This window comes from Glycine soja, chromosome 20 (genome assembly GCF_004193775.1).
Source record: "Glycine soja cultivar W05 chromosome 20, ASM419377v2, whole genome shotgun sequence".
NCBI classification, from domain to species: Eukaryota; Viridiplantae; Streptophyta; class Magnoliopsida; order Fabales; family Fabaceae; genus Glycine; species Glycine soja.
This window is the reverse complement of record NC_041021.1, coordinates 2802188-2814822: the sequence shown is the minus strand read 5'-3', so window position 1 is coordinate 2814822 and position 12635 is coordinate 2802188. Positions and strand designations below refer to the sequence as shown.

General features: G+C 34.8%; 1 protein-coding gene across 4 annotated transcripts; it reads left to right on the top strand.

The window, feature by feature from the left end:
* The first annotated feature begins 15 nt into the window (after positions 1 to 15).
* LOC114403205 (asparagine synthetase domain-containing protein 1) lies at positions 16 to 12394 on the top strand. Of its 4 annotated transcripts, none has more exons than XM_028366010.1 (14): positions 16 to 150; positions 241 to 499; positions 780 to 964; positions 1062 to 1197; positions 2665 to 2943; positions 3317 to 3414; positions 4194 to 4308; positions 4482 to 4587; positions 8594 to 8687; positions 9476 to 9672; positions 10618 to 10717; positions 10819 to 10935; positions 11289 to 11345; positions 11893 to 12394. In XM_028366010.1, exons 1-14 carry the CDS (start codon positions 52 to 54, stop codon positions 12004 to 12006), a joined length of 1956 nt encoding a protein of 651 aa, XP_028221811.1. In that variant the 5' UTR covers positions 16 to 51; the 3' UTR covers positions 12007 to 12394. The 4 variants fall into 4 exon arrangements, 3 of the variants coding, with proteins under 3 accessions (XP_028221811.1, XP_028221810.1, XP_028221812.1); XM_028366009.1 differs by having other exon boundaries at positions 2662 to 2943; XR_003664613.1 differs by lacking the exons at positions 11289 to 11345; positions 11893 to 12394 and having other exon boundaries at positions 2662 to 2943; positions 9476 to 9689; positions 10819 to 10916.
* Positions 12395 to 12635: the final 241 nt, after the last annotated feature.

Here is a 12635-nt window from a genome sequence, read left to right as displayed (position 1 = left end):
AATCCCTACAAAAACCATGTTCTTTGCACAAAGCCAGAAGAGAAGAAGAAGATGTGTGGAATTGCGTTGATTGTCTCAGGCATTCGCATCGACACCTCATCTCTGCCATTCGATTCAACAACAGCAACCCCGACTCGCAAATCCGAGAAAGTAAGCGCAACAACAAAAAAAACTCTTTCCCTTTCAAAAATGGCCGAAATAATAACAGCTTCAGCTACTGTTTCCTTTTGTTCGTTACAGTTATTGTTCTCTTTGGATGATCTGAAAGAAGCGCTGCGGAGAAGGGGTCCCGATAGTTTTGGCGCCAAGAAAGTTCTTCTTCAATTATTAGGTCAAAACGGTGTCTCTTCCTTCACGGTGGAGGAAGACGGCGATGCAGCAGACGGTGCTATCGAAACCGCGAAACTTCATTTCTTCGGTGCCACACTGCAGCTCCGGGGAATTAATCCACTTGTTCAGCCACTGACAGATGCCTCTGGAAATGTTCTCGTGTATAATGGTATTCATAAACCCTAAACCTGAACTCTAAGAAAAAAGAAAATGAAATAATAAGTTTTTTCATAAGTTAAAATTAGTTTATGGATAAGGCGATTTAAATTAGTTTTTCTAAAAAGTTATAACTTTAAGTTAATTTTAGCTTACGGAGAAGTATATTTTCATTTTTTTTTTCTTATTTGCTTATTGCCTGTTGGGCCGAAATTTTAGAGGGATGTTGTGCAATGATGGTTGTTTTGGAAACATGGAACATCGTAGATTTTGATTTCTGTTGTGCTTTTTAGGTGAGATTTTCGGAGGACTTCATCTCGCGAGTGATTGCAACGATGCCGAGTTTCTTTTGCAGACTCTAGGGGAGTGTTGCTCCTGTGGTTCTTGTGCAACTGATAGGTGTGTTGAATGTGGGAAGAGTTCTATTGCGGGTGTTCTTTCTGCAATTAAAGGACCCTGGGCTATCATCTACTGGCAGGTAACACCAAGTGGTAAGTTTCTTTGTGTTTGAATCTTTTGCGGTATGGTTTGTGTGGGCGTGGTGTCAGAGGTGGTGCTTTCGTTGTGTTTTGTAGGATAGTTCGAGGACTCTTTGGTTTGGCCGAGATGCGTTTGGTAGGCGGAGCCTCCTTGTTCACTGGCCGACAGTAGATGACTCAACCTTTCTGCTTTCTTCTGTGTCACCTGTTTCACCGGTCCAGCAGGCCTCTGGTATGTAATACATGAAACAACTATAGTTATCTTGCACTTATGTTTCAATTTCTGTGCACTTGAACTAGAGTGATCTGAATAGAGTCTATACTATTGACTGTTATTTTAGTTTAGTGGTGGGGGGAATGTACTGTAAAGTGTAAACTATTCAGTATTTTCTCAGTATGGTCTTGATATAGATGGTTGTATGAAAGATACACGAACAAGAATGTGCCTGATTTTAGGATATTTTTTGCTTCTGTATGTGATGCTACTTGGATGACTCCTGCATCCTGTTTTTTTGATATGATATATGAAGGTTTGGAACAGATGGGAATGGTGGTTAAGAGAAAACTATAATCTTATAGTAAGTAAATAAAAGAAATTCAGCAGAAGTGCTCCCTCTCTGGAAGAGCCCGTAGATCACTATCCCTTGCCACAATTTTCTGCCTTTCTCTCCTCTCCCACCAACCCTTATCCCAATCCACCTTTGCTTATCTCCAGAATATTTTCCTCCTCTACTGGGCTGCTATCTAGCCATTTTGTTACATTCCAATTCTTTGTCATAAAAAACTGCCTCTTTTGGCATGCCATCTTTGACAACATTCCCTTGCTGCCCTTTCTGGCCTTTTTCATATCCACTTGCATATTGGGCGTTCTCTCCTTTTATAGACTCGTACTATGGGAGGCCTATCACAATGTAAGCTCTTCATTTGAGTTCAAGCTGTCAATCTTTGCAGCTTGAAATTTAGTTAAGCCATACCATTTTTGGGGGGTTTAAACCCAACACCAATTTGATAACTCTGGAACTCTAATGAATTCTTTATTGAGAATTATGAAACAATGGATGAAAGGCTTTGAGAAATGTTATATATCACTTCTTTATATGTTTTTCCCCCGCTTTCTCACCTATGCTTTTAGTTGTCAAGGACCAACTCTGCTTCTTAAGCTGTTAGATAACTTAGATTTAAGTTCATGATTAATTTTATATCACTAATATTAATTTATAGAGTTCCTTTGTGCTCCCCTTATATTATTTGGCTTTTCTTGTTAGTTACATAGTTGTAAACCTGGACTAGTGGAGGAATCAATATGGGGGATAGTTAGGTTAACTGTTTGACTGCTGGTCTGGTCTGGCTAAAAATTCCAGCTTGAGAAGAAAAAGAAAAAAGGAAAAAAATCACAAAAAGCTAAATATCCTGGTTTAATTCTAACAAATACCCCTGGTTTTCCTGGTTTAACACATTTAAGCACATGTTTGGGTCTCTGTTTGGCAACCCTTGAACATGTATTTGTAAAAGGAACTCATTTGTTACTTTGGGACTCAACGTACATTGAGAGTGTGCTTACTGGTTTTCCAAGCAAACGTTAAATCTGCTGGCCTGGTCTAGGTTTTGAAACTGTAGTTAGTTATGTCAGTTCTTGAATTTGTAAACTAAAGTTTGGAATAATATGAGTGTATGACTTGTTAATTTTAATTTGAAGCAGAGTATGAAGATCATAATGGGATAGGATGTCTTAGTTACTGGGAAGAGCTACCATGTGGAATATATAGTGTGCATGTTGATGCTTCAAAAACAAGTGGATATCTGGTGGGTGAAGTCAAGATACATGAATATACAAACTCAATGTTAAATGAACTTATCAAGTGGGAGAGAATTTCCGTTGAACCAAGCTCTGAAGACCTGCATACATTCTGTCACAAGTTATCCTTGGGGCAACATGCTAAGCATCAGCCTTCTTCAGAGGCAGTTCCAAACAAAACAGGTGATTAATGTTAAATAGTGCCAGAATGCTCCATTTAGTTATTCAATACTGTTGAGAATCAGGAATAAATATTATACATTTACTCTAAAGTGATTTGAAATCTGATTTGCAGGAAACATATTTGATTTAGAGGAAACTGAATATCCTGTAATTATGAGTAATTAATACGATCATTCTATATAAACCAGTACCGTAATGTCATTTAGTCATACGGTTTCAGCCTAATATGCCTCTGATTCCTGCTGTTTAACAAATACTTTAATTTCTGTTCTCATACATTCTAGTTCCTTACTTACTGTAGAATAGTTTGGAAACTCTGTTCTAGCTTTTAAGTCTTACCAGGCTGTGACACATCTTTGTCTTCATTAAGCAGGCTCAATTCAACCTGCAATTCCAATGCCAGCTCATATTTTGCTAAATGCTTTAAAGGAATCAGTGTTACGGCGCACTTCAATGTATACTGTTTATCAGGTGCCAACTTAATTGAACCGGTTACAAGTTTTGTATTCATGTCATTGATAATATGTATTCTATGATTTTTGCCTAACATCAAGGGTAGTGTGTATTCTTGTCAGTTTGTATATTGTTAAGACTGAAGACATTTTCGGCTCTGGGGATGTTAAGACTTAAGTTATATTCTTTATTATATTCAGCCTAAGGCTACAAGTCTATGACTGCACATTGGTTTGTCTGGTAACAATTTTTGGCTGACTTAATGTAATTGACATGGGGTAATTTATTTGTTGCTTCCTGAATGGTTGCATCATATAGAAGTGCCAATGGCTGCATGACACCACATACTGCTGTGAAAATCAAAGCACCTTACTTAGCTGGGCTGATAACCTTTGACAGTAAATCATAATTAATCTTACACGATGGAATAACTTTTTATTTGATGCCTTTCTCACAAAATCCAGTTTTGGTAATGGATAGTAAGTTCCATCCCATAGAAATATCTGTAAAATTTCTTAATCCAAATTTTATGCTTATATCGAAAATTCCAAAATATGAGGATGAATCAATTGACTGCAATAAAAATCAAAATAATCTTACACGGTTAAATAACTTTCTATCATATGCTTTCTCATAAAATCTATTATTATTAGTGAAAAATCTAGCATTCTCTTGTATTTATTTTTTATTTATAAATTTTAACTAAATTCAAACATACCTGTGCAACACATTGGAAGCTTGATAGTATTATTTATATTTGTATGACTCATGATAAGTCTTTGGATTTGATTGCATAGGCTGTGATATCTGGTATTAGACAAGAGAAGTTTTTTCCTGTGGCAATTCTTTTCTCTGGTGGCCTGGACTCTATGATACTTGCAGCATTATTGGATAAATGCATGGATCCCAGCTGTGAGTGATTTCAAATTAACTTAATTTACCTGCTCCTATGCTGAGTATATATGGTACAATCTTTATTAGTTCCTTGTTTGGTTTTGAGACGTGAAGTAGGAACTAGTTGAGTTGACATATTTTAATTTTGGAACCTTCAGTTAAGCTGTTTTTAATCTATTTTGAATTGACAGATGAAATTGATCTACTTAATGTAAGTTTTGATGGGCAGTTAGCTCCTGATAGAAAATCTGCCAAGGCAGGGTTGAACGAACTAAGAAGAGTTGCACCTTCCAGAAAGTATGCAATCCACTGTTTTCTTTCTACTTTTCTTGTCCCTTGGTTTATATATTTCATTTTTGCTTGAATATGTAAACTAACTATTTGTTTTCTTTTTTGCCTTTTTAATACTATTAAATTGTGGCCTAATTAGTCTGTTCTGCAAGTATATGTTGAGTAATAGTATTAAATTTACTGTATGATGTTGACTTTACCAATTTTATTTGGGATGAAAATTTTGAAAAAGAGGAAATATTTCATTAATTATCAGATTAAATATTTCAGCCGGAAACTTTTTCCTGTTATATTCTGTGAATAATCATCTTTTTTCCATTGTTATGGGCATTGAAAATGGTCTGAAACATATTGTTTTAGTGAGATTGATGTTGCGACTTGACTGGAAATGACTGCAACCTAATTTCAAATCGAACAATATTCAACCAAATCAAACAATATCCATACTAGGTACTAGCACTGTACCCATGTCCTTGCTACTTAGGCTTTCAAGACTGTAATTCCTCAAATGCCTAAAATGGTAGTTGAGCAAAAACAGTGGGACGGCTGATGGGTTGTTGGTGACCAGAAGGAAGATAGGGAGGCAGAAAAACTAAGGCCTGTTTAGGGTGGTTTTTAGTTGTAAGTTTCAAATTTTTTAAAAATTGCAATCAGTTTTTACTTTTTAAAAATTAGTTTTAGTTTTCTCTCTCTAATTTTTAGCTTCAAAATAAACTCACTTTAAAAGTTAACTATATTTTTAAAATTAGTTTAAGGGTATATTTGTGTGGTGACAACAACTATGGTGTTAACGGAAGTGACAATGGTAGTGGAGGTGGTAGTGGCGGTGGTGCCAATGGTGGTGGTAATGGGGCCGATGGTGGTGGTGGTTGCGTCAATAACGACGGTGGTCGTGTCGTCAATGATGATGGTGTTGAAGGCGATGGTAGACATGATGGTTGTGGTGGCATTGTGTGTGTTTGTCTGTGCCAGTGTTATCAATGGCGGATGGCGGAACATGGTGGAAGGCTGAAATTCTGTCATATAAACACGCCATTGCACCTTATGGCGGGCCTCCCTTCACAAATTGCCTATGGTGGTTGGCAAAAAATCCGCCACAACATTGTGCCATGGCTGCTATTTTACAACACTGGTCTCTGCCAAACATTTACACATACAATTCACCTAGGACTAATATTTTTATCATTATTTTTGTTGGTTAGGTTTTAACTGTGGAGAAACAGTGAATTTTGCAACTGGTGATTGCTTTCCACTAGGGGCTGCAGCTAGCAAGTGTTATGCCAATCTCAGAATGTCTCCCATATTTGCATACAAGGAACTTCTGAGATGGGTATAAGACTTGCTAGCTGCCGACCCTAGTGGAAAGCAATCACCAGTTGCAAAATTCACTGCTTCTCCACAGTTAAAAACCTAACCAACAAAAAAATGATAAATGTTAGGTGAATTGATGTGTCAATGTTTGGCAGAGACAAACACACACACACAAAGATAGATTATCATTACTGAATCCAGCATGATATGCTCTAGGAAAGGTGATGACAAACTCTTTTGGCATGTTGCCTTGTAAACTTCCACATCATTTTGTAGCAAGATATTTGGAGGAAACATGGTTGTTTTATGCCCAAGAAGTTCAAAAGCCCCATCCTCTCCATGTTTTGGCAAGATTTTATCATTACTATACACATGATTTAAGACAACATTTTCAAATTGAGAAGCTGCATGAGCAGGCATGCCATACCAATATTTTTTTTTTTTGCACCAAAATGATGATGATTTATGCTGCAAATTAAACATAAGTGAAAAGAAATTGTCGAACAATGTAGAAAATGATGTTGACAATGGAGCAGAAGGCTAAATTTTGAGAAATACCTGTACAAATATTGATCTTGTACATGCCATGCAAACATGCTGAACAGAATCCCGATGTACAGCATAGGATCAGTTATTCCCTACAAAGTTTATTCAGGGGTTAAAAAAAACAATTTAAATTCATTTTTGGTTTCAAGAACTTCTTGCTTACTGGTATTTCCTTGTCAACTAAATGCAATTTGGATTGTGGCAGCTGTGAGAAATTCTGATATAAAAGAAATCAGATATAAATATATTGAGTAAGCAATAAATACTTATGCATAGAAGAATGGCAATACCACACATGGAAATTTTTTGAGGATCACACATGTAAATAGAACAAAAGAAATGGAGTCAGTATAAAATCTGAAGTCAACCTTAAATTCCATTTACTTGTTCCAAGCTTGTATTGGGAAAAACCCAAGTCCCACATCAGCTAAAAATAAAGCCAAGTTAGAGTATATAAGTGAGGGACAACCCTCACCCCTTAAGCTAGCTTTTGAGGTTGAGTTAGGTTTAAACTCATTCTAAGAATCTAAGATGGTATTAGAGTATATCTAAGCTTAATCCAAAGGGCCACCCACAATTGTTATCCACGCACCACGCCTAAGAAGTGCTGGGCGTGACGGAGTGTATTGGGAAAAATCCAAGTCACACATCAGCTAAAAATAAAGTCAAGTTAGAGTATATAAGTGAGGGGCAACCCTCATCCCTTGAGCTAGCTTTTGGAGTCGAGTTAGGTCCAAATTCACATTCTAAGAATCTAAGAGCTTGTCATTAGGATCACATGAAAAGGCATTATCCTCAATATTTATCATACTGTTCCCTTTCCTTCATGTGCCATCTCGCGCAAAAACTCTTTCCCTCTAAATCTCTTTTCCATAATGTATGGGCATTGAAAATGGTCTGAAATGTATCTTTCTAGTGAGATTGTTTTTCTGAGTTGACTGGAAATGATTTCAACCTAGTTTCAAATAAAATGATATTCGACCAAATCTTATTGTACCCGTATGCATAACAGATACTAGTACTGTACCCATATCCTTGCTACTTAGGCTTTAAAGACTGTAATTCCTCAAATGCCAAAAATGGCAGTTGAGCAAAGACAGTGGCATGGCTGATTGGTTGTTGGTGACTGGAAGGGAGGCAGGAAAACTAAGTGATCGGAGGCTTGGGAATAAATGTGTTGGTGTACCTGTGGAAGAACCTGTTCTGATTTAAAATTGATGTAGATTGTAGAATATGTAGGCAGAAAGGGAGAGATCAGAAATAGAAAATATTGTTTTCACCATTTCCTTTACGGAAGTTTGAAAAATAGGAAATTCATAAAAATAAGGTGGGCAGAAAGGGAGAGATCAGAAATAGAAAATATTGTCACCATTTCCTTTATGGAAGTTTGAAAAATAGGAAATTCATAAAATAAGGTGGTATTTTTGTAATTGTCATTGAACACATATAGATTGAAAATGAAAACAGAAAACAAACAAAACGTATCCTAAGGAGAAAACAAGAAAATGAAGAAAACAGGGGAGTGACAGAGTAGACCAAGATTGGAATAGAACAGAAAGTGCCAAAAAAATATTGATACTTAATTCAACCTCAAATTAAAATGTATGTTAGTACAGCACTACAGCGCAGTAATCCTTGAATGTGCAAATTTCAACTTGATTCTAAATTACTGAACAATCAAATGACCTAATTTATTAAAGATTTTCTAATAACCCCAAATTACTAAAAGTTCCAAAAATACAATAATTTCCTTCCCAATATATGTCATATACCTAATAATCCTACAATTCTATTTCTATTCCTCATTCTTTACTCTGATCTCATACTCCATGACTTGGTATCATGAATTCATGATGCTTATGTTAAGCTTCAGTCCAAGTTTTATTGTGTTAGTTTTAATTTGCATGTAGGTTCTAGATATGTTTACTACAAAAACAAATACGGGTGAATTACACAGGTAAAATGATATCATTGGGCTGTATTAAGGAGAATAAAGAAAGATATTCTTTTTTTGGCTTCATGAACATCAAATACATAACTTTTATATCTAATGAGTCTCTTATTTTTTGCTTTTGATATATATTAGATGTTCTTTATGTCAAAATATCTTTTGTAGCATCTATGATGTTCAGGTGAAAGTGCATTATAATTGCAGGTGGAGACTTGTGGAAATTGATGCTGACTTGTCAGACTTGGTGTTCGAAACTAGTCATGTTATGTCCCTCATAAATCCTGCCAACACCTACATGGTACTAATTAATGCTCTGGATCTGTAATTTATAATATTATTCTATCATGCATAAACTTTCTAGTTGCTTTACGGATTTGAATTATCAACCAACTGCAACTGTCATTCTTTTGAGAGGGTATATGCATATCATCAAAGTAGTCAATAGCACAAGTTCAGGCAAGCATTTAGTTATTTGGGGATAAATGATTTTGTGAAAACAAAATTATGAGAGAATTGAGGAAAACAGTTAGAGGTGGACAAGTCAAAAGAATGGAAATTTAACTGTTAGTTCTATGGATTTAGATACAAAATTTTAAAATTATAAGGACTTTGTTAGAAGTTTTTAAACTATATGAACTTAATTTAAAACTTGGTAACAAAAAAAAAAAAAATTAAAACTTGGTGAAGTTATAGGGATGTATAGATTAATTTAACCAAAAATGGTTAGCTGTTATTTAGTAAATTTCTTGTAGCAAGAACTAAGAAGAGACAAACAAACAATGCATACAAGGTTGAAAAGGAAAGTAAAAGGCAAATATATATAGTTTAAAAGTTGGGCATTGATTTCAGCACACATGTCATCTAAAGAATTATTAAAGTTTGTGCCACTGACCACAATCTGCATTCTGCTTCTGCGTTGGTAGTTCCTTTCTTGCTGAATGGATTCAATTTTTTTTTTTAATTTTAACTTCACTTTTCATGTTCTAGACAGGTGAGATGGAAATTTCAGACTGAAAACCTTGTACTAAGTTTTTGAACACCTTTATTGTTTCTGATTTGATGATTGGTTTGCACATATCTTTTCAGGACCTGAATATTGGAATTGCTTTATGGCTTGCTGCTGGTGGTGATGGATGGGTATCTGATGCAAATACATATGATAATGATGGCAATCATGTACGAATTAAATATAAGTCAAATGCGAAGATTCTCCTTGTTGGTTCTGGTGCCGATGAGCAGTGTGCTGGGTATGGGAGACATAGAACAAGTTATAGACGTGGAAGGTACTACTATGATAATGGTAAATTGTGTTTGAGCATTATTCTTATCCTTATGTTTACAACATACAATGATTATATCAAGTTGATTCTATGTTGTAATGAATAAAACTTTTCTTTTTCCATTTTTATAATAGCTTGGATCTTATAATATTCTGTTCATATGTCACTGTCGATTCTTACATCTTTGCATTATTCATGGGTAAGTCTAGACAATTTGTCTTTTCAATTGGAAAGAATATAAAGCATATACTTTAATAAATTTCCTCTGGTTTAAAATGTTATTCCACTCACTATGTCTGTAAAAATATTGAATAAACTCCTAATTTTCTCCTCCAAAGATACCAGGATTATCATTTTCATCCTCTAAAATTTATCATTAATATAGTTTCTCAATTATAAAAAGTGTCAAAATTTCTGTTTGATTGAGAGAAATAAATGTTATTTAATCCTAATTTAGGGACTACTTTGACAACGTTTTGCATGATTGGGGGACTAAATTGATGAAGCTTTACGAAGGACTACATTGATGACATAACATTTCAAGGACCGAAGTAATGTTGCATATCTGTAGATGATGAAAATAGGTTTCACTAAAAAATTTATCAAACTGAATGTACTTGATCAATATTTATTTAGAAGATGTCTTTTTTTTTCTTCTTAATGTGGTAGTTTAATGTATGCTTAAATATGATTTTGGTCCCTGAAAAATATTAAATTTTACGGGGACTAAAATAAAAAATAATAATTTAAAGGACCAAAATCAAAATGACCCTATTTTTCAGGGACCAAAATCATATTTAAGCCTTTAATGCACTTTCACTAAGAGAAGCAATATTAATGAAATTCTTAAGTGGCCTGATTGTTAACTTAATAATACTGATTAACTGTAGAATGTATGTGCATTATCTTTTTAATGCATTCTGATGGCGTATAGTATGCCTTAATCAGTTGGCTGGGGTTACATGAGGAAATGAGACTCGACATGCAAAGAATTTGGAGAAGAAATTTAGGGAGAGATGATAGATGTATTGCTGATAATGGGAAGGAGGTAATGCTCAAAGTCGATAAAAAATCAGTATGGACCTACCCGTTACTTATCAACTTTTTTTTTTCCTTCTCTTTTTTGTTTTGCTTCTATTTTTCCTTTAGGCTAGATTTCCATTCTTGGATGAGGATGTTATAAGGCTTTTGCTCAATATTCCATTGTGGGAGGTAGCCAACCTCGATCAACCTAGTGGCATTGGTGATAAAAGGATTTTAAGAGAGGTATTGCTATTTCTTTGTTAAGTTTGAATGCTTTATTTACTTGTCTCGTTTACTGATTTATGAATTTACAGTATCTTTTTTTTAATGGCTGACTGAGTCAACACTTTCTCAGGATCTTTTTTTTTTCGATCACTTTTTGACTGAGCTGAATGTAGTGATATGAGTGTTTGGTAATGCAAGCAAAATTATATGCCTTATGAACAAGTGCTGTTGCCTGAGGAATTCTGTTTTCCCTGAAAAGAAATTATGAGTCTCCTTATGTTGTTACCAAATTACTACCTTTTCTGTTTGAAGTCCCAAAAAAGAAAATAGATTCCTAAACTTGAATCTCATAGTTAATGTATTTCTTGAAGGTTGCTGAATTGCTTGGTTTATATGAAGCAGCAGTTCTGCCAAAACGAGCAATCCAGGTGTGCATCTCTGAAACTTTACACTTGAATTTTACTTGATGTAAAATGGACAGTGGGCTTCTAAAACTATTCAAAGCCATTAAAGGAAGAAAAAAAATGCTATTTGAGGGTTTGCAAATTTTAAATAAATCCTCTAGGTTTATTATTAGTTTTAATCTACTCTTTCAGAATACAGTTGTTCCATTCGTTCAACAGTTTAAGTTTTATACTCTGCTGGTTCACCTGTGTACCGGAACCATATTGCCTTTTCCTTTCATGTTAGATGTCAATAGAGTTTTGTTATTGCTGGGATGCATTGAAGAACTAAAATGTATAACTGTTATGAGTATAGGGAAAACCTATTATATTTTTCTCACAAACTGTTGTATTTTTAACTTTAAGAAACTAACTTGTCTATAAGGAAATAATAGCCAGAGGGTGCAAGTTCACTAGATCAGGCAATGACTATAATTTGTTTATAAGTTGCACATATGTATGTAGCTTGGTTAATTACCACTCTTTTGCCTGGTGATTAATGTGTCATTCTGTTATATGTTTATTGTTGTAGTTTGGTTCAAGAATTGCAAGGGAATCAAATCGGAAGAATTTTGGAAGCAATCGAGCAGCAAATCAGGCATCGGCTGGCAGCGTAACGATTCATAGGAAATCCAATTTTTGTTGATTTTTTTTTTGGCATGCGGAACACATTATCCTTTCTGATCCAAACCATTAATAGACGTAGTTGTTTGAAACCGTGTGTGCCTATATATTTGATCAAGAAATTGGACAGCATTTTGGAACTACTTGAGATGTTATGCTTGGTGGTACCTTTACTATATCTGAAGGGTTTTGATCAATAATATCTGTAAGGAGGATTCGACCCCCAGAGCTCTCCCTAACGCCAAAATTTCTGCGAGCTTGACCTCAAACGTGCTTGTAAACCACTTTTGAGTCTTGGCTAGATACTGATTTTGAGATTAATTGTATGACACGATACAAGTTTATGGTGATTTTCATGAACAACAGTGTAATTATAATTTAATTAATTTTTCATTACTCTTCAAATTTCAGATATAGCATATTTCCTTTGTTTGGTGTACAATGGTGGCAACAAGATATTTGGTGTATAATTTAATTAAGTCAGCTCATTTTTTGACCAATTAATATATATATATATATACACACACACACACATTCACAAAGCTTGATCACCAAACAGTCCTCCTTCTAGAGGATTAAACTCCTTCTATTCTTCAGAAAAATGTGCTGTACTCATCTGCAGCTACCTATTGATATTGTGCTTTGTGACTA

Excerpts from the sequence above, each read along its gene's own strand:
- LOC114403205 (XM_028366009.1), top strand. The coding sequence starts at position 52 with ATGTGTGGAATTGCGTTGATTGTCTCAGGCATTCGCATCGACACCTCA. Across the intron at positions 500-779 it reads AAATGTTCTCGTGTATAATG|GTGAGATTTTCGGAGGACTT; the intron begins GTATTCATAAAC and ends TGTGCTTTTTAG. Across the intron at positions 4,309-4,481 it reads TAAATGCATGGATCCCAGCT|ATGAAATTGATCTACTTAAT; the intron begins GTGAGTGATTTC and ends TTGAATTGACAG.